General features: G+C 35.8%; 7 protein-coding genes across 7 annotated transcripts; 4 read left to right on the top strand and 3 right to left on the bottom strand.

Annotated features, from left to right (window-relative positions):
* Positions 1-325: 325 nt before the first annotated feature.
* FG386_002748 (actin-related protein Arp23 like WD 40 repeate protein) lies at positions 326-1,498 on the top strand (the record flags this gene model as incomplete). The annotated part of the gene is made up of 1 exon (XM_067342197.1): positions 326-1,498. One exon carries the CDS (start codon positions 326-328, stop codon positions 1,496-1,498), a length of 1,173 nt encoding a protein of 390 aa, XP_067197802.1.
* A 104-nt stretch (positions 1,499-1,602) lies between these two features.
* Positions 1,603-3,447, bottom strand: FG386_002747 (uncharacterized protein; the record flags this gene model as incomplete). Its single annotated transcript, XM_067342196.1, has 1 exon — positions 1,603-3,447. One exon carries the CDS (start codon positions 3,445-3,447, stop codon positions 1,603-1,605), a length of 1,845 nt encoding a protein of 614 aa, XP_067197801.1.
* Positions 3,448-3,706: 259 nt separating this feature from the next.
* Positions 3,707-5,854, bottom strand: FG386_002746 (uncharacterized protein; the record flags this gene model as incomplete). Its single annotated transcript, XM_067342195.1, has 1 exon — positions 3,707-5,854. One exon carries the CDS (start codon positions 5,852-5,854, stop codon positions 3,707-3,709), a length of 2,148 nt encoding a protein of 715 aa, XP_067197800.1.
* A 539-nt stretch (positions 5,855-6,393) lies between these two features.
* On the top strand, positions 6,394-7,011 carry FG386_002745 (uncharacterized protein; the record flags this gene model as incomplete). The annotated part of the gene is made up of 1 exon (XM_067342194.1): positions 6,394-7,011. One exon carries the CDS (start codon positions 6,394-6,396, stop codon positions 7,009-7,011), a length of 618 nt encoding a protein of 205 aa, XP_067197799.1.
* Positions 7,012-7,040: 29 nt separating this feature from the next.
* FG386_002744 (uncharacterized protein) lies at positions 7,041-9,572 on the bottom strand (the record flags this gene model as incomplete). Its single annotated transcript, XM_067342193.1, has 1 exon — positions 7,041-9,572. One exon carries the CDS (start codon positions 9,570-9,572, stop codon positions 7,041-7,043), a length of 2,532 nt encoding a protein of 843 aa, XP_067197798.1.
* Positions 9,573-10,398: 826 nt separating this feature from the next.
* FG386_002743 (uncharacterized protein) lies at positions 10,399-20,892 on the top strand (the record flags this gene model as incomplete). Its single annotated transcript, XM_067342192.1, has 1 exon — positions 10,399-20,892. One exon carries the CDS (start codon positions 10,399-10,401, stop codon positions 20,890-20,892), a length of 10,494 nt encoding a protein of 3,497 aa, XP_067197797.1.
* Positions 20,893-21,656: 764 nt separating this feature from the next.
* FG386_002742 (mannose-6-phosphate isomerase) lies at positions 21,657-23,099 on the top strand (the record flags this gene model as incomplete). The annotated part of the gene is made up of 1 exon (XM_067342191.1): positions 21,657-23,099. One exon carries the CDS (start codon positions 21,657-21,659, stop codon positions 23,097-23,099), a length of 1,443 nt encoding a protein of 480 aa, XP_067197796.1.
* Position 23,100: the final 1 nt, after the last annotated feature.

Below are 23,100 nucleotides of genomic sequence, written 5' to 3'. Positions count from 1 at the left end.
TGTCCCCTCCCTAGTGGCGCCAACAACCATACCCTATCCCACATTACATTGGTGTTAACAGTATAAACGAGTTTACCCAACACCTGGCAAAAAAATCAACATTTATTGCTTGTATGTTTTTAAATAAAAAGAGAGTCATTTTACTTTTCAATAGTTTAAAAACTAAAGATGAAAGTTTTGCTTCAAGGACAAATTGAGCTTAATGTTACTGGTGTTTGTTTTCACCCAAGCAACTGGGAATGTAAGTTTTAAAATATTTAATGTGATTCACAGTAACTACCTTTACTGTTGTTTTTAACCATTATCCAATAAATGTGCTAATTCAATGAATTCATTCCAATTACCGATTAATTCTCTGTTAATCTCTACAAATGTACATTATTTACAATTCTACCTGTTACCAGACGTTTCAATTGTATCTGATAACAAAGATATCTATATCTATCATCTTGAAAGTGGATTCAAACCTAACAATGCCCCATTAAAATTGAGTAAACACAGAAACAACATATCATCCATTGATTGGTCACTTCTTCCCAAAAGTTACTGTAGAGCTAGCGATAAATCAATATATAGTCAACTTTTGTCTGTTGGAGAGGATCTTCTTGTCATAAACTGGATACTAAAAGAAAGCAACTGCAGCATGGAAATAGTGACACAAATAATCAACACTCTTCAATCTGACTGCTACCCACTATCCTGCAAATTCTCCAGCTTACTTGATAACTACTGTAAATTCGCCATTTCAACCACTTCCGGTGACGTTTTTATATTTAATTCAAGAAAAATAATGTCAAATGACGATGGAGTTGAAAACAACCATCATTTAGTGGCTAACGGTTACAAACACTTGAATATTATAGAATTTGGAAATTTACTTAAATTTGAACAACTTAAAATAAGTATTTCTGAATTACCATTAACGTGCATTAACTGGAGTGGCGACGACAGATTTCTAGTTTGTGGTGGGATTGAAAACAAAGGTCTGATTCTTCACATATCCTCGAACAATGAAGACTGCGAGTATAATGAATTTGACTTGAAGCTAATATCGAGCATAGATGCACAAAATTCCATATTGGCGTGTTCTATAAGTCCAAAAAATAATCTAATTGTATTCACCGACAGAGATTCAAATATATATTTTACCGAAATAAGTAAAAGTTTCAATTGTATAAGCGACAGACTTAAATGGGAAGGTCTTCCTTTCTTCAACTTAAAATTCATTGGTGATAAAACTATTGTTGGTGTTGGATACGACTGTATCCCTGTCATTTTCACTCAAATCAGTGGTTGTATATGGCAACACGCCAAAAATCTGAATTCATCGATCTTGCCTCCATATTTGAATTCTGTTTGGTTAAGTAACTTCGATCCAATGAAGCATTATGAACCAAATACTATACACAAAAGACCGATCATTGATGTATTCCCGAAAGACCAAAAAACCCTCGTTTGTTTCGGTTGCGATGGAAAATACTCTTTTTGGGATTTCTAGTTACAATATCCAAAATCATATATTTATTGAATATGTATCAGTAGTAAAGCTACTGTGAATATATAATGCTAATTTTAATTTAAAAAAATTACTCAAATTTTACTTCACATTTTCCTGTCCAATATTATTACTTCCGGTATTTTCACTGGCTTAAAGAATGTCGTTTTATTTCTTGCCTTAATTTGTCTATTTCTTATTTTGTCTATATTTTTCTTGGATGAGCCATTCTGATCGTCACCTTCAAGTACCTCACTTGGTCTTTGAATGTTATATTCCAAATCAATATCGCACGAATCGTTGTTGAAGTAACTACTTAAATCTTCCTTTGTTTCAGTCATACTGCCGACAAACTCCCCATTAATGCTACTATAATTGATATCATTAAATTCCATATTATTATTAAGACTTTTATCTATTTCCATCTTTTGTTTTCCAGCACAATTTATTATTTCATTATTGTCTTGATGTTTTGTCTTGAAATTCAAATACGTTATGTTGTGCTTATTGTCTGAATTAAACTCGTGTTTATATTCATTTTCGTCATTCCACATCTTTCTAACTTTTTTTAAAAAATCTATTGTTGTTAAAGGGACTACCCTTCTATTCACTTTTATTGAAGCGTTATTGTAAATGTGATTTGTATTATCATTTCTCCTTAAACTTGATTGAAGCTCAGAGTACTTACCAGATACTATTTCCTGCATATCTAAAGGTATTTGTGCTGCTCTTTGAGAATTCCAATCTAATGAATAATTTAGCGAGTCAAACCAACAATCCTTTCTATAAAATTCGCGAATATTTAAACGATTTTCGAAAGAATCAACCAGTTTACTGTCCTCAGATTCTAAATTTCCGGTACTACCTTCATCTTCTATGCCACACTTGCAATTGTTACATTTTCTACAAATTGGACAAACGAACAATATTTCTTGAGATTTTTGTAAATTTCTATAATCATCTGCTCCATTTTCAAAATGATCATTTATATCATGTTCAATATTCTCCCTTACTAACATGTTAAGTTCACTATCAATGTTGTTTGAATCAATATTCTGTGGACAAATTACCAACGGCAGGGGATACGAACACGTTTTTACCATCGCGAATTGGCCGTTCTCAAGTTCCACAATCCTTTTCCCATCCAAAGCAACTTGAACGCCTCCTCTAGACGACTCCGGAATGTGAATCAGCAACTCTGTCGAATCAGGCAATATCAACGGTCTAAATGATAATGTATGTGGACATATTGGTGTAAATAATATACCAGAAACTTTTGGGTGAACAATACTGCCACCTGCAGACATTGAATAGGCTGTTGACCCAGATGGGGTCGCTAAAATTAAACCATCCGCAAAAACCCTCGTAAAGTAACAACCTGAGCAATAAACATCTATTGATGCCAAACAGTGTCTGTCTCCTCTTTCAAACACACATTCATTTAAACAAGATTTGTGTACTATTTCACCCTTGTCGTCCTTAAAATATAACGTTAATCTTGAACGTAGCGAAACAGCAAATGTTTTTTGCTCCATTACCCTTTCTATTATCTCATTCGCTTTTGAATGGTGGAACAATGACATGTATCCCAATGATCCCATTGATATACCTATTACTGGTGGAACAGACATTTGAAACAAGTGAGACAACCATAATAATGTACCATCTCCTCCAAGTGATATCGCCAAGTCTATTACCTCACCCAAATCTTCCTTTATTTCTGATATTGTTCTCACTATTATGTTCTCGTCTATCTTTTTTAAGTCATCTATCGAGTCATCCTCAAAATAAACAACTGCATTATACCTTTTTGTTAAGTTGTTCGTAATGTCAACTGCCAATATATTTACGTGCAAAGACCCCGGTCTCTTCACTATCAATATATTTTGTGGAGTTTTTGAAAATCTACAGGTGTTATCACCATATATAAATCCCTCATCCCCATAGTGCATTTTTATTTTGTATCAATAAAATATGTCCTTACGCTTTTAAGATTGACCCAACATGGACAAGCAAAACTCATAAGTCTTACAAGGGAAAAAGAGACTTTCAATCTTTTAAATGCGCCATATTCCGAGAAATTGCTTTTTTATTTGTTTTCGATTCCCTACAGTTATTCTCTTCCATATATTATCATGTGCATCTGAGGCGCCATAACTCGAGTACTAATGTTTATATGGCTTTAATCGGCTAAATGTTAGGTTCCTTATTTTAATTCTTGCAAATCCAAGCTTTTTGTTTATTTTTTCTGGATCCCTTTATTACTTCTATTGCCTTCATTGTATCTTCAGTGAACTCTTCGTGGTATGCTCTAATTGTGTTTCTATTTTGTGCCAAACTTATTAATTTATCAAACACACCAAATTTCTTTTTTTCGATATTTAATGCCAAATCTAGTTCGCACTCGGCTTTTTTTAAATTTTTGATTTCATGAATCTTCCTTTTCTCCGAATAGTTATCAATAATACTGCTTATAATGTCACTCTTTACATTAAATGCAATGTTGCCTTCGTTGCTGTGTGTTTTCAATTCTTCATCAGAAGTATCACTCATTTGTTCACAATCATTTTTTCTCCTATTAACGCCTTCATGCAACAATGTATCCTCTTTTTTATCTATATGACAACCTTTATTTGTAAATTGCATCTCATCATCTATTCTATATTGTGAATTTGCTGATATATCATCATTTTCGTTTTTATTGTTAATATTATATTCGTTTTCAATTAATTCTGAGTCTCCAGCTCTAATTCCGCAAAATTCAATGCCTCGACTATCACCTATTTTACCTCCGTCACTAGATTCGCTTTTTAATTCTTTTGTTACTCCGCAATCATTCTCCAATAGCATGCAATTATCATTTCCATCTCCAAACTTATCATTATTTTCTTCTACATGTACACTATAAATATCATAAAATATGGGTCTTTGTCTTTCTTCATCTTCTTTTCCCTCACACTCCCTTGACGCACTTTCTTTATCTGAGCAGTTTGACTCAAAGGTCGGACTTTTCGTCCTTGTGTCATCATTTTCTTCAAAACAACCATCCAAATCTTCTATAATAATGTAATCAATCATTCGATCATTAAAATCATGTGTGTTATCCTTGTTTATTTTATTATCACCTTTTTTATCGGTATCCAAATGTGTATAATACTCTTCAAAATTAATTTTATTTTTTAAATCTAACTTGTATGAATCACTACTTTTCCCTAAGTGAGATTTGCTGGCGATATTTCCAAGATTAGTAATCTCTTCCTCTAACACTAGCATACTTCCTTTGTATTTGTCAGTAATGGATAATTCATTTTCTTTGGTCAGATTTGTTTTTTTTTCAATATCATCCTTATCACTCAATTCAATTATTTTATCTTTCGTATTGTCACTATTAAAATTAAAAGTCTTAAATATTACCTGTTCCACTTCTTCATCTGAGAGTGACATAAAATTCTCTACACTAAAATTTCCGATGGCTCCTGTTATTCTGTTCTGGCTCTGCGAGAAATTCGCTTTTTCCGTTGATTTTTCAGTGAATGGCAAACTAAATCCAATGCTAAATTCTAAATTTTCACTTTTTCCACTAGTTTTGAATCTAAATGTATTCACCTTACTTTTTATTGAAAGTTGAAAACTGTCTTCTATCACTCGAGCTTTATGTTGTTTTATCTTTTTAATTCCCCTTTTCACTTTATTCCCTCCTTTATGACCATATACACTTAAATCAGCAATTCTTAACATGCCACATTTTGTTAATCTAAAATCTATATAAACCAGATCCTGTATTCTCCTGAAGTACCTTAAGACTTCATATACTGTATTGTATACGCCTCTTTGTTTGTAGTCGATTGTTTTGTTTACATAGAATTTTCTTCTTATATTCAGGCTGTTAACTGCAGATAAACCAGAGCTTCTAGTTAGAATATATTTATTTAGATTATATTTTTGAATACCAATCTTAACTCCTTTGACATTTTCAAAATACTCAATTTTATCAGATTTATTGTATCCCAATATCGTTCCCACATTTGCCTCGGTTTTGCTGTTCTCCACTTTGTCGTCGTCATATGCAATAAAATGAGAAATATTGTCTGAAATACCAATACTGTTGCATTTTAATTTCCCATCTAGCTTTGAATTGCTTAAATCAGATTCTCGGGGATGCATAAGTTTCACCTTAACTCTCTCATCCTTGTGATTATTGTTTCCACTATTATCACCAAAAACTGCATTTTCATTGGTCAAATCACTCTCTTCATGAAAAAATCCCTGTATTAATATGTTCTCATTATTTAATATTTCTTCAACTCCACTTTTGTCTTTTGTATCACAAAAACTAACTCCATCTCTCTCAAAAATCATTCTCTCCTTAGTTCAGTAAATAATTTGGCATATCTTTTGAATATTTTTTTCAAAAATTAATCAGAAATTTAAAATTGTTAATCCTATTTTCCTTCTACTTTAGTAAACTAATAATTTCCTAATCAATTTATTATCTATGCAGTAAATGCATGTTTGCAAACATGCAATTTTTATTTGTTGTCAAAAAAATAACACAGCATTTCCCCCACAGATAAATTACGAAAAATACAAAATTAAAACAATTATTCATATGAATATGGTATGGACGCAACCATAAGAATTTATGCACCCATTACTTTTTGGTATGTTATACTTTACGACAAGTGTTTCAGCCTTTCATTCCTTTTGAATTGCTTTACAAGGCTTGATTTTTAGCGCCAATTTACTTTATTTTAGGTTTTTTATTTTGCCGGGACAGTAGTTACAAAAAATGAGCAGGATAGAAAAATTTCTCTTTCAGTTTTTATAAACACCCACAAGACAAAATAATATTAGGTTAACTGCCTCTATCAAAGATGAGACTCTGAAACTTAACAGAAATGAGCGGGTACAACGTTAGTAGATACACCATTGAATCGAAGAAATTCCATAAATCCGAACAGAGGGGTCACTTGAGCCTTAAATATAGGAAGGAAAATGTAGAACACTTTAAGGAAAAGGAGCAAGGGGCGGAAGTAAATAGGCCAGAATCCTTGAGTAACAAATATGAGGACGACGTTGTAAAAAACCTTGGTAAAAGTGAATCAAACAATCAAACAGACAATAGTGAAAATGAAATGTTGATTTCCGGCGATATTAATGATGATGTTGGCGAGGAGGAATTAGATGAGGACGAGGAACTTCTTCTCGAGCTTGAGAAAATAAGGAGGGAGAGACAGGAAAAGGAGAAGGAAGAAAAAAGTAATAAAATAAAGCTAATGATGAAGAGCAACCCACTATTGAATTTGCCTCAAGATGAGGACCCGAGTTACAATAGGAAAACTTCAAATGATAGTGAAAAAGACGAAAGTTACGATGACTATGTGCTAAAAAGGAGCTGGATGGACGACACAGTATTTAAAAATCAGTGTAAATATAGAGAAAAAAAAAAGAGATTTATAAATGACACTTTGCACAACGACTTTCACAAGGAATTTATGAAAAAATATATTTCTTAACTTAATTCATGAAAATTATATAATGATGTTCACTTTTGTTGTCTACTTCTATGGAAACTCCTAAATAGCGAATGCATCTCATTTATCTTAGCTTTAGTTGTTTTCTTTAAGGAAACTGCAGGTCTCTTTGTTTTACTGTCCAAACTGTCGTTATTACTACCATTAACATTAATCGAAAAGGACGAAAATTTGTCTATATTTGAAGTTTTGGTAATTGTGGATTCCAGTATATTGGAGGAGTCCATCATTAATTTATTAATATCGTCTTGATTCAGACCAGCCTCGTCATCATCTAGAGAATCGTCGCTTTGTTTAATCAACTCTAGCATCTTACACTGAACATCATAACTGCCATAGTGAAGGTCCTCGTTATCAAGAGGAAATGACTCCATAGTAATTACTCTATAGCTATAACCTTGATCAATAATGAATTGTTGTCTTTTGTCTGCATATTCCATTTCTTCGGTATCTTTCGAAAGAAGTGAATAGAAAAACGCATTGTATAAACGTTCACTTGAGTTACTGTTTTCCTTTTTTGTTGAGTTTGAATTATCCATTCTCCAATTTGAGTGTGGCTTTGGTCTTAATATTCTCCCAAGTCTTTGAGCCTCCTGTCTTCTAGACGCAAAGTTAAATGATATTTGTATAACTACATTTGCAAGTGGTATATCTATTGCGTTGTCGCCAACCTTAGAAAGAAATACTGTGTTAAAATTTGGATTTTCTTTAAACTGTTGCAATATCTTAATTCTCTCCAAAGTATCTACACTCCCACATATGAATGGTTTCTTGAGTGCTACTGCAATATTAATTAATGCAAATAAAGAGTCGCTAAATACAAGTACTTTGTCTCCTCTCTGTTCATGCCATCTAATCAAAAACTCGCACACTTTTAGTTTATTCGGATTGCAAACCCAAAGTTTCTTTTTTTTAGCGTGAGTGCAATCCAAATACTCCCTGTAATATTCAGAAGTCATAGGACACCAAACCTCGCTGCACAATGCTCTCGCTAAGTAACCTCTGTCTTGAAGTTCCATCCAATTCGCTTCGTAAAGTTTTGGACCTATTAGCCATTGGAGGTCTTGAATGAGGTCGTCTTCTCTCACAAGTGTTGCAGTTAATCCAAGTTTACAGTGTGCCTTTACTATGTTGTTTATTCTTCTAAACGCAGGAGCTGGAGCAAATTGTACCTCGTCAAAGATAATAAGACCCCATTCTCTGTCCTGTATTTGCGAAATTATTTGCGAAGAAAATGTGCTTCTTTTCCCTGTGAAAGCCATCATAGTATATGTTGTCGCGAGTATTTGCGCATCAGTTGGAGGTCCAAGCAGCTCCTTTGAATTGCTTGTCAAACAATGAACTCTGCTTGGGTCAACTGTTGTGTACTGTTCAAATTGATGTTTCCATTGGGAAACCGCCACTGCACTTGTTGTTAATACCATTGTGGACTTTCTCATTGTGCATGCTGCCGTTATGCCTGTTAATGTTTTACCCGCTCCGCATGGCAAGACTATAATTCCGGATCTCGCTCTTCCATTACTAAACATCATTCTTAATGCTTGCTCTTGATAATACCTTATCTGAGTAGTGTGTTTCAATGACATTTCTAACGGGGGATTTTTGTTATCTGATCTAAAATCGTACTCTGAAAGTAACGGGCGATGCAAATTCACGAAGGAAGTCATTGTAACCAAGTCAACCTTATCCGGAGATATTTCAAACGAGTAGATCACATTATTTTTCCCCCTATTTCCGTCCCCAGACCCCAATGCAATGCTGTTTGCATTGTTGCTCATTGACTTGTCTGATATCTTAAAGGCCAGATCCTTCGGATTCAAAAAAGGTGCCTCTCTTACATTGAAACCTTCCTTACTTAGAACCGTTTTTGGATTTGTTATATCTTTTTTTTTCAAATCCACATTACCTAAGTTATCGTGATCTATATTACTTAATCCAACCGAACTGTCATTATCCTTGCTAAAATCTGCACTTTCATTGTTCTCGCTCTTGTCCACCTTTCTGACTATCCTTGAAGACTTTATAACATCATCAGATAATAAATACAATAATTCCTGTCTACTTGTTGCTTCTACAAAATATCTCCCCTCCAACAAAACTATTTTGAGCTTCCCAAACAATTTACTGTGTTCCTTAATGGTGTTTATTAGCGTCTCAGGAATCTCATTCTTGCTAAACTTCGCTAACGTTTCTATTATTACTTCAACTGTTATCCCTAGCGAAACAGCCGCATACAGGGAAAATATAGTCAGTTGATATTCATGTATTAAATCCGGCCTGCTCAACGGTTCTGATATTGTTACCAAAAATTCACAGGCCGCACTGCTGCTCTGATGAAACGTTTCCGCTATTATCAACCCATCCGGAAAAACCCATATTGGTCTTATATCGTGGTCCAGTTTAAGCTTCAATTCCGACGAGTAGTCTCTAAATGGCTTTAGTACTATCTGCTGTGAATCGCATGCCAGCGGAAGTTGTTCAGAATTTCCTGAATCAGAGCCATAATTCACCACAAACCTTGATAACTTTGTTGTTAACTCCATATAAACCTCCGTATTATTTATTCGCACCTATGTTGTAAATAGAATACTCTGCCTTATACGATGACATATGGCGCCTTTTCCCGAAGTAATATGATTCAAAATTGTGGTGACCAAGAAACAAGTCTTCTGATATGGATAACAAAAAGGGAAAGGGGATTAATATGTGAGGGTATTGTGTCCACCTTTGTCCTTCTGAACAAAGAACTCACCTACATTTCTCCTTCATAAGTTTTTGTCATCGACGAAAAGTACACCACCACACATTTCTGGAATCTGACAATGTGAAAAACGAACACAATAATTGCAATATTTGACGGAATATACCAACAAAAGGCAATATTAAATTAATTTTAGCAAATTTGCAGCTAATGTCACACTTGAAATGGCAGGGACTTTCATCCTTTCTTTCACACTATCTTTAAAATGATCGAATTTGGCCAACTACGTTAGAAAAATGCTAAATATCGTTTTTCTTTCAAGTTTTGTGGGAAAACCTATTTAAAACGCTTCTTAAAGTTTATTTAAAAGTTGTATATGTCAGGCGCTAACTGGATGTCATTTTTTGAAACAATAAAAAGTATTGAATGCCTTGAAACTAAGCGTAGAATATCTGTTATTTGAAATAGCAAAGCGTCTAATACTGGGATAATTTTGGTTTCCATTGTTGTTTATAGCTTTAAATATTCAACAGTTAGCTTCGTATAAAACATTCACAACCCATTCCGAGGTAATAGAGGCTTTTTTTTAATTATTTATAAATAAGTGGTATTTTTTTATATTCCACTATACTGTCAGCTGGTTTTAACTGAAATAAACTATTTGTAATATGGAAGAAGTTTGTGAGTTACAGAAAGATGAGGTGTGTTTTATTGAGCACAATAAGACCACTCCAGATTTGCAAGTATTTTCAAATGACATTGATCAAGGCAACATGTCTCAAAAAATAAACGGCTATATTCAGAACTTATGTGAACATTCATATGTTCTTAACGTAAAAATTTACAGGAATATATGGAAGGAGTTTTTTGCGAAAGCAGGAAAGTGGATGGGAAATAATGGTAATATCGATTTATTTCGTAATACAATAAGTACATTATCATGCAGTAATAATAGCCAAGTGGCAAAGATCTGGTTGATAAGTGGACTACTTATGTCTAATAAAGGTAATGTCGACAAAATGATAGATTCAATCTACGTTTTATTTAAAAATAACGTGATTTGCGAGTACATTAAATTGAATAATATAATAGTTGAGTCCGAGTACCTATATTTTCTGAGAGTCGTTTCGGATTTCATAAACACTTTTATGGCTTCAAAGTGGAAGGATTGGATTTACAGTGACTTGAGTAGTTTTCTAGATGTTCAAAAGTTCGATAACTATCAGAAATTCATTTTAGACATATCAATTTACTATGTAAATAACAACAATGACGAGACATTGAAGAAAGACATAATAAAGGTTTTATGTCAACTCATTTCACCAATTTTATGTTGTGGTTCAGAACTGACATTGAGAAATATTATTAAAACATTTAGTAGTGATCAAGTAATTTTGAATTCATTTATAAATTCTATTTTGAGACAACTCAAGAGAACAACCAAACCAATAAATGTACTTGTTTTACTTGAATTTTTCATCAATGAAATCAATAAGAATGGGAACGTTAACAGTAAGCTTGACTCCAAGTCTATTGATATAATAAATGCTCTTGTTGATCATGTCTCTAATTCTGTATTGACTATAATATCACCAAATTCTGAACAAAATCAGGAAAACATCAAAATAATAAGGACATCACTAAACATATGTTATTTTCTTATTTTTGGTGATGTTGAGAAGGAAAATGGACTGTTTTCGTTGTTAGAGGAGACAATACTATCTATTAACGTTTCAAAAACGACTGTTCAAATGAAGATATCGCTTTTATTGCTTGTAAACACAATATTAATGAAACTTTTAAACCTAAAGATAAATAAGTACTCCAGTATCAAGTGTGATGATTGCAACAGTGAGTTTGTTAATAACAACGATTTTTTCAGAGACAACTTTTCCAAAAAATCTCAAGAAGCTTTATTGTCAACAATGGATATAAAAATACCAATTGCTTCGCCACAGTACTCTGATCACTTTAAACTTTTGTCTGTTCACACAAATTCACTCGTTTTCGCATTGAACAATAGTTTAAATAGCAATTATTCGGATAAATATCTGAAAAAAATTCAATTAATTATAAGTGATTCATCCATGAACGACACATCCAAATTAATAGTATTATCTTCTTTCATAAACGCATTGCATTTAATTAAAATAATAAATTGCTTTATACCAGATGGTTCAGCTAAAATTACTAGTCTGTCTAAGGAAGTAGTGGAAATATTGTTTTCGAAAGACATTTCAAATTTGATTAGTTCCGCGTTAAATAAAACAAACAGTTTAAAAAAACTTTCTATTGGGGTTTTGGGACAAATACTATCGATAAAGGATATATTAAGCGAGAGCGACGTATTTAACAGACTTAACATCGCGTCTAATATTAAGAATTCTTCTTTGTTATTCCCAAAACTTAACACATTGCTTGGAGGCTCATTTAGTTTTTTCCCAAACAACCACAGAAATGCAGAAATAAACGCATTTTTAGTCATTATGGAGGTAATATCAAATCCAAAATATAAAGGTTCCACCTGTAGCGACTACTTACCCACACTTAACTTGAGTGCATGCATGCAATTGTTTAAAGACCGGTTTATAATGCAATCAGTTGAGAATTATATTGCGCTATTAATTCAAACAAGTAGAATTTTATCATTTTTGCCTCTATCCGGTGATTTTAACTTGAAAATAGTGCAATATTCGGCCGCAAATATTGAGATTTTTCAGGGAATAACCTTGATTTCTTGTTTTAAAAAGCCACCACCTAGACGAGATGGTGTGATAACAGGTGGAGATTCACTGATAGACTACGTAAGGAATAACCAGGTTTTCAAAGATGAGGCTGTTTTGTACAACCTGATAGTCTCGTTTTCAATTGTTTTAGGTTTCTTTTACTCAATAAATATAAGTAATGCAGAAAAGAGCTCGTATCGGAGCGAAGTAAGCGATTTAATTACCCTTCGAAACGTGGATTTGCGTAAATCTTGGACTTTAATATTATCAATAGCGAAGAATCATGTTTGCAATGGTAATGGAATGAAATGTCAGTATTTGGTTTTATTTTTATTATGCAGTTACCATCCATTGATACAAAAGAATGTTGTTAAAGAAAAGCACGGAAAGCTACTTGAGAATAAGATAAGTGATGTGTCTGGTTTATTTGATCTAACAAAAATGCTGAACTCCAATGAATTCAGAGACAATTTAGTTCAATTTTATGTTGATTTGACATATTTGCCTTTAAGCGATACAACAGGATTTAGAAAATCATGTTTAAATATGCTTTGTGACAAATACATTATGAAAGATGCACAATTTTTAAGAGAATTAACAGATAAGTTGTGTGATAATTACTGCAGTTCTTTGGAATTTCTGACTACAAATATGCCTGTTGAGCTGGGAGATTTTGTTATTTCAGATCCAAGTAATCCATATGAGTTCGACATTACAAACTTTTCCAATACCGACTATACGGAAAATTTTCAGGAGAGCATATATAAAAAGGTTACTTCATTTATGGCTGGAGATAAGAACTTCGGAGATTTTTCTGAAATATATGAACTAATTAAGACTTCGAGATGGATAGAAAACAGCATAATGAGTTCTTTTTATCAAAATTCAAGTGTTGTTGCAAGCAAAAGTGGAGCTTCTGGATTATCTTTGTCACAATCGTCAGCCGTTTTAGCTGAAAAGTCTAAAAACAAAGACGTTTCGTCTGTTTCGAGCAATAATGCTCCTGCGAATATAAATACCACGTCAGCCTTTGCCATTGCTAAGCTAAGAAAAGCACAAATAGAATGCAAGTCAAAGTCCGGAAAGCAGTCTTCAAACAAGGTTTTTAATACTACAGAAACCAGTTCTTCATTATCTGCAGGAACTTCGGGTGGGAATATGACAAAAAAAGAGATAGTAGATCAACAAATAAAAAAGCAAAACAATATCAGAAGGGATATCTTCAAAATAATTTCGAGAATAAAATGCGTATTAGAGATTTTTGTTGGAATATCCGAAAATGCTTCGTCGTTTGTGTCCTTAAAATCATCGGGGCTAATTAAAAACAATGATTTATCAAGTGAACTGGAAACTAAATTGTCAGATATAGTGTTTAAGGCATGCAGTAAAATGATAGAATTTAAGCCACTAAAGTTCTACACAATTGAGTTAATGAGGCGTATACTCAACAATAATATGACACGTAACAAAAGATTTGAAAAATGTTTTCTGGAATATTTATCTATTGACATTGATAAAGGTAATGAAAACGAAAGAAGAAAGCTATTGAAAGGTATACTTGAGTCATTTAAAATAAAAACTGATGATTTGGATATTAAAAGTAAACAGAATATGATATTATCAGACGATAATGTAAATTGCTTAGGTGACTCATATAGTTTGTCAGCATTAATATGCATTGTTTCAAAGGCATTGTATAGTTTATGTGAAAATAACAAAGAGGATGAATTGGTTTACACTACCGTTAATGAGGATATACAGATACTGAGTAAATTAATATTATATATTTCGCTTTGTATAAAAAACAACAATGTACAGGTGCAAGTGAGATATATATGTAATTTACTGCATTTATATATGTTCTTACTTGGAGACTTAGTTTTGTTAGATCAATACACAACTCCAATAAAGCTTATATTAATGGACATAAAAATAAAAACTACACAAGAACTAGAATTGGTGTCATCTTTGTTGATTTTTCCATATCTGTCAATAAGACTGTTGATATTGGAATTAATGGTTAGTGAGACAAGCAAAAATAATCTTGTAATTAGTTATTTCAGTTACCTTAATATAAAAATATCTAGTCAGGTAAATTCACTGGTTGATGAAACTACTAAAATGTCTGATAAAGAGTTAAACAGAATAGTTTGTGCGTCAAGCGAATTATCTAACAAGTACCTTAGTGAGAACACAAGTGATCATTCGTTGAAAAGGAGATTTATTGAAGATTTGTTGATTATTCAAACAAGTCCAGCAATAACTTCCAAACAACAACGAAATATATCGAAGGTAATATTAAATGAATGTATTGGAGACAAGGTGACTAGCGAAACTTGTAATGTAATAAATGTTTTATTAGATAAATTGGAAAGTGTGAAAAAAGAGTGGTTAGATTCGGAAAAGTTAATACTAGCGTCGGCTTGCTCATCGTCGCAATTATTGTATGAAAACAACTGGCCAATCTTTCTATGCAGGCCGCTGATAAATGGAATGGTTCCGAGGACAGTAGGTTATCTGGATTCGGTGATCCCAAGCCGTATTGAGGATTTGAATGCAGAAGAAAGGAGAATGGTGTTTAGAATGCAAAAAAGAAATTCTGTTAAGGGTTTGCTTATGTGTCTAAAGGAATTAATAAGGGAAGTGGATGACGGAAACTACGAATCCATAGAATTTTGCGTAAGATTCATATTGATAAACGTAATAGACTCAACTATATTAAAAGACGCTGGTACTGATGAATTGAATTTTGAAAGAAAGGACAAGAGAGAAAATGATAAAAAAGTGGTCAAGAATGCGTCGGTAAACAAAAAAAACTATTCTATAAAAAATAGAGTATTTGAGTGTGAAAAGGAGAGTCTAGGTTCATTAGAGGGAGAATTAGTTGATTTTTTTGTTGCAATGTCGAACAATAAATATATACACAATTCAGCATCAAAAATACTTGAAACGTTGAAAAATTTATCGACAAACTACAAGCCAGAGGTAAATAGTGAGCAATTCTACAATACATTGGCGTTTTCAATTGGATGTATAGCATCTTGTTGTTCAATAGACGATCCAATAGTGAAAGAGGTGACATATAAAATAGTTGACGAGTTGTTGAACGGGAAATTGTGTAAGAAAACAAGTGACAACTTGCCATTGTTGACGGATATACCGAATGAGTATACAAAGATACTGCCAAAGTTATTTGGGATGTTGTACTCCCATAAAGGGAGCAGCGGAGTTGGGAGTCAGTATTCGTTTAGAACATCAAGTTTGGACGATTTGCAGGATGTGTATTCAGACTATGTTTTATCGGAAAGCAAAGACGGGTGCTTTAGCATAGAGAAAAGTTTGTTAAAGGGAAAAGAGTCGGGGGAAAGCGACGAGAAGTGGGGTGATGTCTTGTTGGGATATAGAATATTGGAGATATCACTAAGCAGTGCACTGTTTTCGGAGGAACCGGGGAAAAGGATAGGTTCGGCACATGTGTTTGGTTCAGTCAGTAATGTAATAGGCGTAAGAAAAATGAGCAGCGGCATGATATTCAAGTTAATGAGCGACATATTATCCGATTACTCTGACGGCAGCACCAAAAATAAGTTGCCTTCAACGAGAGTGGAGGGTGTGTTAAACTGTATAGGATCGTTGAGTATGTATTTGGGAATATTGATAGAGCCACACGTAGTAAAGTATTTAAACAATATAATAAAGATAATATCGGAGAACGACCAGAGAATACGTCATTATTCTGAGAAAACAACGGAGATACTGGTCAAAAATTTGTCGAAATATGGAATAAAACAGATATTGCCACTGGTAGTGGACGGAATTGAGGAAAAACAATGGAGAATAAAGATAGCAATATTGAGACTGCTCGTAATATTGTCTAATAACTCTCCCAGTTGTTTGTCTTTCTTTTTACCCAAGGCGATCGAAATAATAAACAAAACGGCGTCAGATTCGCATCAAAACGTGTCCAAGGCGGCCAAGGAGACTTTGTATCAGATAATCGAGTTGGTTAAGAATCCCGAGGTGAGGAACATATCCGAGGAATTTGTTGAAACCTTGATAGACCCGACGGAAAACAATATAAGGAGGTCTTTGTTGACGCTCAAGTCGATAACTTTTATTCACGCAGTGGATACAACAACGCTATCGCTGATATTGCCAGTACTGCTAAAGCCTGTGCAGGAGAGAGGTCAAACGGAGCTGAAAAAGGACTCCCTACAGATACTGTCCTCTTTGCTGTTGTTATTGAGTCAAAGATCTGATATAGATCCCTTTATTAAGCAAATTGAGGATTCAATACACATATCATTGACTGACCCAATACCGGAAATAAGAATATTAACGGCGAAGTTGTGCAGATCTCTTGTATCTGTGATAGGACAGGAAAAGTCCTCCTCTTTGATAGAGTGGCACTTCAACACGCTTTCATTGGAGGTTGGTCAGACACTGAAAAGTGGAGTTTCGGCCTCCTTGGCCGAAATATTGTCCGTTTTGGGTATTGAGAAGTTTAAAAAGATACTTCCTTACATATTGAGTCAGGTGTGTTTGGCGGATCATGATTCCACGGAACAAGCTGTTGGTCTCCAGACTCAGTCGTCTTCGTCAAGTATAAAGGAGGGCTATGTAGGTTTGTTTGTTTACCTACCACAAACCTTTGGCGAGGAGCTGGGTTATTTGATGCCAGAAATATTGCCTAAATTGCTTTATTGTTTGGGAGATGAGTCTGACTTAGTTAGAGAGATGGCACTCAAGGCCTGCAAATCGCTTGTTCTTCAGTTTGGCAGTGGCTACGCCGGATACATAATGCAGCCATTAGAGGACGGTTTGACCAACAACAACTGGAGGGTTCGTCTGAGTTGTTGCACATTGTTGGGCGTCCTGCTAAACAGGTTGATAAAGGGACAGCTTGATTCAACAGGAACGTCGCTCTGCAACGATACAAAGGTATTGGAGGAGGCAGGCTTTTCGCTTCAGAGACGTTCATACATCTTGGCCGCGATATACATGGCAAGAAGTGACGAAAACGTCTCGGTTAAAAATAGTGCATCTGCGCTGTGGAAGTCGCTCGTCCAAAATACCCCCCAAACCCTAAAGGACATACTGCCAATATTGATCAGGAGAATAATCAACTCCCTGTCAGGCTCGGAAAGTGCTTGCCATAACATTTCCAATGTTGCAACAGGCTCCTCTCTTGCGCCTGCCACGAGCGAGACAAACAATTTCAATGGTGACGACGCTTTTGACAAAAACAAAAGTAACATGCATTACATTGCGGTTCAGTGTTTAAAGGAGTTACTGGATAAGTTTGGAAATTCTTTGCAGAGTCAGTTGTTGCCGATATTTTACCAGAATATGGGCGGAGTTTACCAAGAGGATATTCATTGTGTTTTGGGAAAGAGCTGTGAAACAGACGCAGGCTTGATATATGCGAACCCAAGTGCGTCTGCGAGGCTGGGAGCATGCATAGGCTTGCTGGAGCTATTAAGAGCAATCAGAAAGAACGATCTAAAGTCTTCAATCAACTCGTTTATGCCTTTGGTTAAAATGGGACTTTCTGACTCCGAGTTCAAGGTGAGGTCGGTTTCAGTTGAGTGTTTGGATATCATTTCAGCGGAAAATCCAGATTCGCTGTTCGAGACCATAGACTGGTTGTTGGACGATGTATTGCCGTTTGAGGGCGACGAGGAGCACTTGAGTCACTCCAAGATATCTGCGATTGAGCTTATAATACAACTTCCGCATAGCGGGATTATCGCCAAGATTTTCCCAAGAGTGTCTTATGGGAGCGTCAGCTTAAACAAAATAAGAATAGTAAAGTCGATGTCAAAAATACCGTCTCAAAGCAAATTGAGATCCTCCTTGTTTGACATTGTCCCTTTGCTGCTAAACGCTTATTCTGTCTTGTCTGGGACTCAAGAAATACGGGAGTCGGCGTACGATGCGATGAACGAAATAGTTCAGTCTCTAGACGAACAGGGAGTAGAGACTTATGTGACCATACTGCTTGATATCATAAAGAACAACACTCCTCATGAGAACTTAACGATTTCCGGAAGACACATCATAAACAACTTGGGGATATCGAGTCTGTCGCAGCTGGAGAAAAGCGAGAATTTGGTCAAAAGGGTCAGATCTTTGGATTTTTTAAGACTGTCCTTGTTCTCGAACAGTCCGATATATGAAACATCCTATCAAACGCTGATAAAGTACATAATACCAATAGCGATTTGTGACATATCTGAGGAGGCCAGAATGTCAGCGAGCGTGACGTTTCAGAAGTTCGTGAGCTACGTACCGAGAAAGCTCGTGGTTAAGTCGTCTTCCGTGACGAGGGAGGCGATCGGAAAGTTGGTTTACGACCCAGCGGATCATCAAAAGCACTTTGACTCTGAGGAAAGTAAGTTAATAGGGAATATAACCTGGGAAGTAGACAGTAAAACCGCAGAGGTGAGCAATTGCCTCATTTTTTCCGGTAAAGACTATCAGTGTTACATTTCCTCCAAAACCAGTTGCGATAAGCGGAGAATTGGAGACGAAAAGCTTCTCGGACTGATTGACTCCAACAACAAGTTGCTGGATTCAATCACGTCCTTGTACATACAGGGGATCACTTTGGGCACCGTTGATTCGAAGGAAGAGTGTGCTCTCGGTTTGTACGAGGTCATAAGTATGTCCTTGAGGGAAAGCATAAAACCTATCACAGTTAAGCTTGTTGGGCCTTTAATACGTCTGATATCGGACAAGGCCACAACGACTGTTGTTAGGGTTTCCCTTCTGAATAATTTGTCTTTGTTTATAGAGTTGTGTGGACAGCAGTTGAGGCCATTGCTGCCACAAATACAGACCATACTGATCAAGTATATAGTGGACACTAACTCCAATATCAGAAAGTCGTGTATAAGTGGCATTGGGAATTTGTACAAACTTTTGGGAAACAGATCTGAGACGTTGTTGTCGGATTTGTGTTCGTTGGTCGCAAAACAAACTGCTGTTGCTGGGAGCTTTGACGTTATTTACTCAATTTTAAACTCCATATACGAGGCAATTAAGCCCTGCAACGGCCAAATGATGGAAAACGACTCCTTGTGCAATAAAGACGCTCACGCTCGTCCCACTCAGACTTCAATGTCAAGTTCACTCAGAGACAGGATCATTGGAATGACCCTTAGTTTCATCGATGACAGCAATGAGTATTCCACGAAAGATTTGTCAGATATCACCTCTAAAGTACTTTCTTATATACTAACAAAGCACTGTGCGGACGACGAGATAAGGGAGATACTGCTTCCCATGGTCAAGAACAACATCTTTTCGGAGTTTAGTCGCACTAACTGTTACGACTTGGATTTGCATGTGAGCAGCAGCAGAAGTTTGATGAAGATTATAGGTTGTTCCCTGGAAACCGTTTGTGGGTGGCAAAGAATATGTAGGGCTTTGCGAGACGACGAGGGTTTTCCCAGTAAAATGGTTTGCGATCAAATACTGGATTGTGGATTTAGGCATCTAGGGTCTGTGGAATCCGCTCGCACTACGGGAGACGGTGTATTATCGTCCGTTTGTGAAGACACCGTCGCCATAGGCGTGGGTCTGCCTTCTGAGACGAGAAACAAGGGCTTGTCCTGGCTGTATCTGACTGTTGCAAATTCCGTACTAGGGTCGCTGTTGTCCTCAAGCGAAAGCAGCAATGCAGAGACAAAGAGGTTTTTCGTTGACATACTTTACAAGATGTGCAAGTACACAACACAGGCAACTAACAGAGACGATAGTGAATTTGAATTGGTACACGGCACGGACGTGACTGAGTTCTCGGCATCAATCATAATCCAGGTTTTACTGAACATAACGTTAAACAGCAGTTTGTTGTACAACAGGATATTGACGAGCAGCTCCGACATTAGTGTTATACTAGCACTCCAGAAGCTGTGCGAGTTGCTCGTTGAGTCTTGTTTCGTGACTCAACTGAAAAACGCCGAGGTCTCTCTGGAGGAAGCTGCCTGTGGTAGTGAGCTTTTGCCATTTGTTTTAAAAGAGATTGAAAAAAACTCCGGAAGCTACTCGAATTCAACAGCTTTAGCTGATTTAAGCCCGATAAGCGTTTTTATATCCTTAATCACAGTCACTTCAATTCAAACGCTTAACTCGAAACATACAATACTAAAGCTAAAGTCTGAGCAAATACTAATAAATGTGATAAAGTTCGTATACCATCTTCTTTACAACTCGAACAGAGACCTCGAAGGATTTAATATCGCTCAGGGTCGAACAGACGAGCACTTTTCCGATCAAGATCTGCTGGAAAAAAGGAGTCTGGACATAGTTTCCTGCATTGTTCAAAACACTAACAAGCTAATTCACCCGAAAGAGATATCAATCTCGCTGTCGAACTACTTGATTGAGTACTCTAAAAGAGTCCTCGTGAGGAAACTAAGCAGTTCTTAGAACTCAGAAGGAGGGGTTAGGTATTCCGTGCCAAGCCAAACAGGAGCTTTCAGCCTTCTTCGTCTGTTTGATAGAAAGCCTTATTTGGCACTCAGTCTCGCTCTTTCTATGTTCCTAACCACCGTCCCCGCCAAACATGCCTAGAATTGAAACTCAAGTCTTCTCCAGTAACACAACAAAAACCCCCTCTGCCAAGGTTTGCAAGACACCTGAAACGTAGTAACAATGCATCATTCGTTTTCTAAAACCCTTTTCCAATTAAGTCGATTCTAGGCTCAAATTATATGGCAACGAATGCAAACAACGGGTGTGGGGTGAATCTGAGACGAACAAACTAGAGACAAATAGGCAAAAAAGGGGTTCTGAAGAGTGTGTGTTTGTCTGTGGGGCGGGAAGACAGAGAAGGAGGGAGGAACATAGAAACAAAATTAATTGTATCAAGCGTACATTTTAAAAACATTGTAATAAATCCTGTTGAAAACGCACACACAGACACATTTACCGTCGTGTGTGTGACTCTTGGGCACAAGACAAAAACAAGGCCGCAGAATCTCTCCTAATAGTGGAGCCCGCTTATCCTGTTTATCAGACCCAAACGAGTACAGCGTAAAGATACATACAAAAGAAAGGAGGGGAGGGAGAAAGAAATATTACCTTGTATTTCTCAGTCCAAGAAACTAAACTAAAAACAACAATTTAACTACTTATTCCTAATCTTAAGTCAAGCCAACCCGACCGCCTTTGTGTACCTTAGGGAAGCAAATATGATGCAGGATAAAAAAGGTGGTAAGGACCACCAAAACCAAAATAATGCAGAATTTGTCCAAGTCATACCCGTCATTAAAAAGTATGATTGGGGCAAGAGAGAAAACACCGCGTTAACCAAGATATACTCCAAAAATCTTGGACTGTTGATCGAAGATAATCAGGAGCCGTATGCAGAGTTGTGGTATGGATCCCACATTTCAAGTCCAAGCGTGGTAGAATATGTAAATGACGGCAACACCATTGACGGTAATGTATCCAATAACAACACAGCAGTTACTTTGGACGACGTTATAGTGAATGAGTTTAAAGGCGAGTACAAAAAAAAACTGCCATTTCTGCTAAAAATACTTTCAATATCAAAGCCATTGTCCCTACAAGTTCATCCAGACGCAAATCTGGCAAAGGAGTTAAATTTAAGACACCCGGAAATGTATCCAGATGATAATCACAAGCCGGAGATAGCCATAGCATTAACCGAGTTTGAAGCTTTTTGTGGGTTTCAAACTACATCGAGCATTATTTCGAATATAGAAAAGTACCCAGAAATTAAAGATGTGTTTGGATTCAAAAGTATTGACTTTAAGAACATCGTCAACGAAAGCTTGACCAAAAGCGATGACAACAACTATGACCAGGAAGCAGATCCAAATTTTGAAATGAAGAGAGAACTTTTCGTGAATATGTTACTTGAACAAAGCAGTGATTGCAGTCTTCAGCCATCTCCTTTCGTAAACAAACAAGAACTCCTTGGAAAACTCGTTGCAAGAATAGAAAATACCAAGCATGAAGAAAGAACGATAAGTGAACACTTAATATTAAGGTTGAATGAATATTATCCACTTGATATTGGAATATTGTCACCACTACTGCTGAATTACTACAAATTAAAACCAGGTGATGCAATTTTCATTGGACCTGGAACAATTCACTCGTATATATCTGGAGAATGTATTGAATGTATGGCAAATTCCGACAACGTTATCAGATGCGGACTTACTCCAAAATATAAAGACGTAAATACTCTCATTAAAGCAGTTAACTTCCAAAAGAACCACAGCAAGGTTGTTGTCACAAATAACTCGCTTTTTTCATCCACGTTGAGTTATATCTACGACTATAGCATTGATTGTATTAACGAATACCATATCAAAACCATAAATATAGACGAATACTATAATGATAAGGGTAACGAAAGTACACTTGAATTTAACACATTCTCTTACTCACCAACCTTACTCGTTAGCGTTGGTTGTGGAGGAAACAACAGTTACTTCATTTACCTAAATGATACAAGAATCAACCTCTTTCCCGGAAAGGCCTTATTCATGGACTCCAATGTAAATGTAAAGTTTCCTAGACCACTTGACAACGGGGAGAAAGACTGCAAACAACATGTAGTTGCTCTCGTGAACATTCCCATTAACAAAAACAGCAACTAGG

Source organism: Cryptosporidium ryanae, assembly GCF_009792415.1.
Source record: "Cryptosporidium ryanae isolate 45019 chromosome Unknown contig_5, whole genome shotgun sequence".
NCBI lineage: Eukaryota > Apicomplexa > Conoidasida > Eucoccidiorida > Cryptosporidiidae > Cryptosporidium > Cryptosporidium ryanae.
Note: the sequence above shows the minus strand (reverse complement) of the source record. Positions and strands in the feature narration are given on the sequence as shown.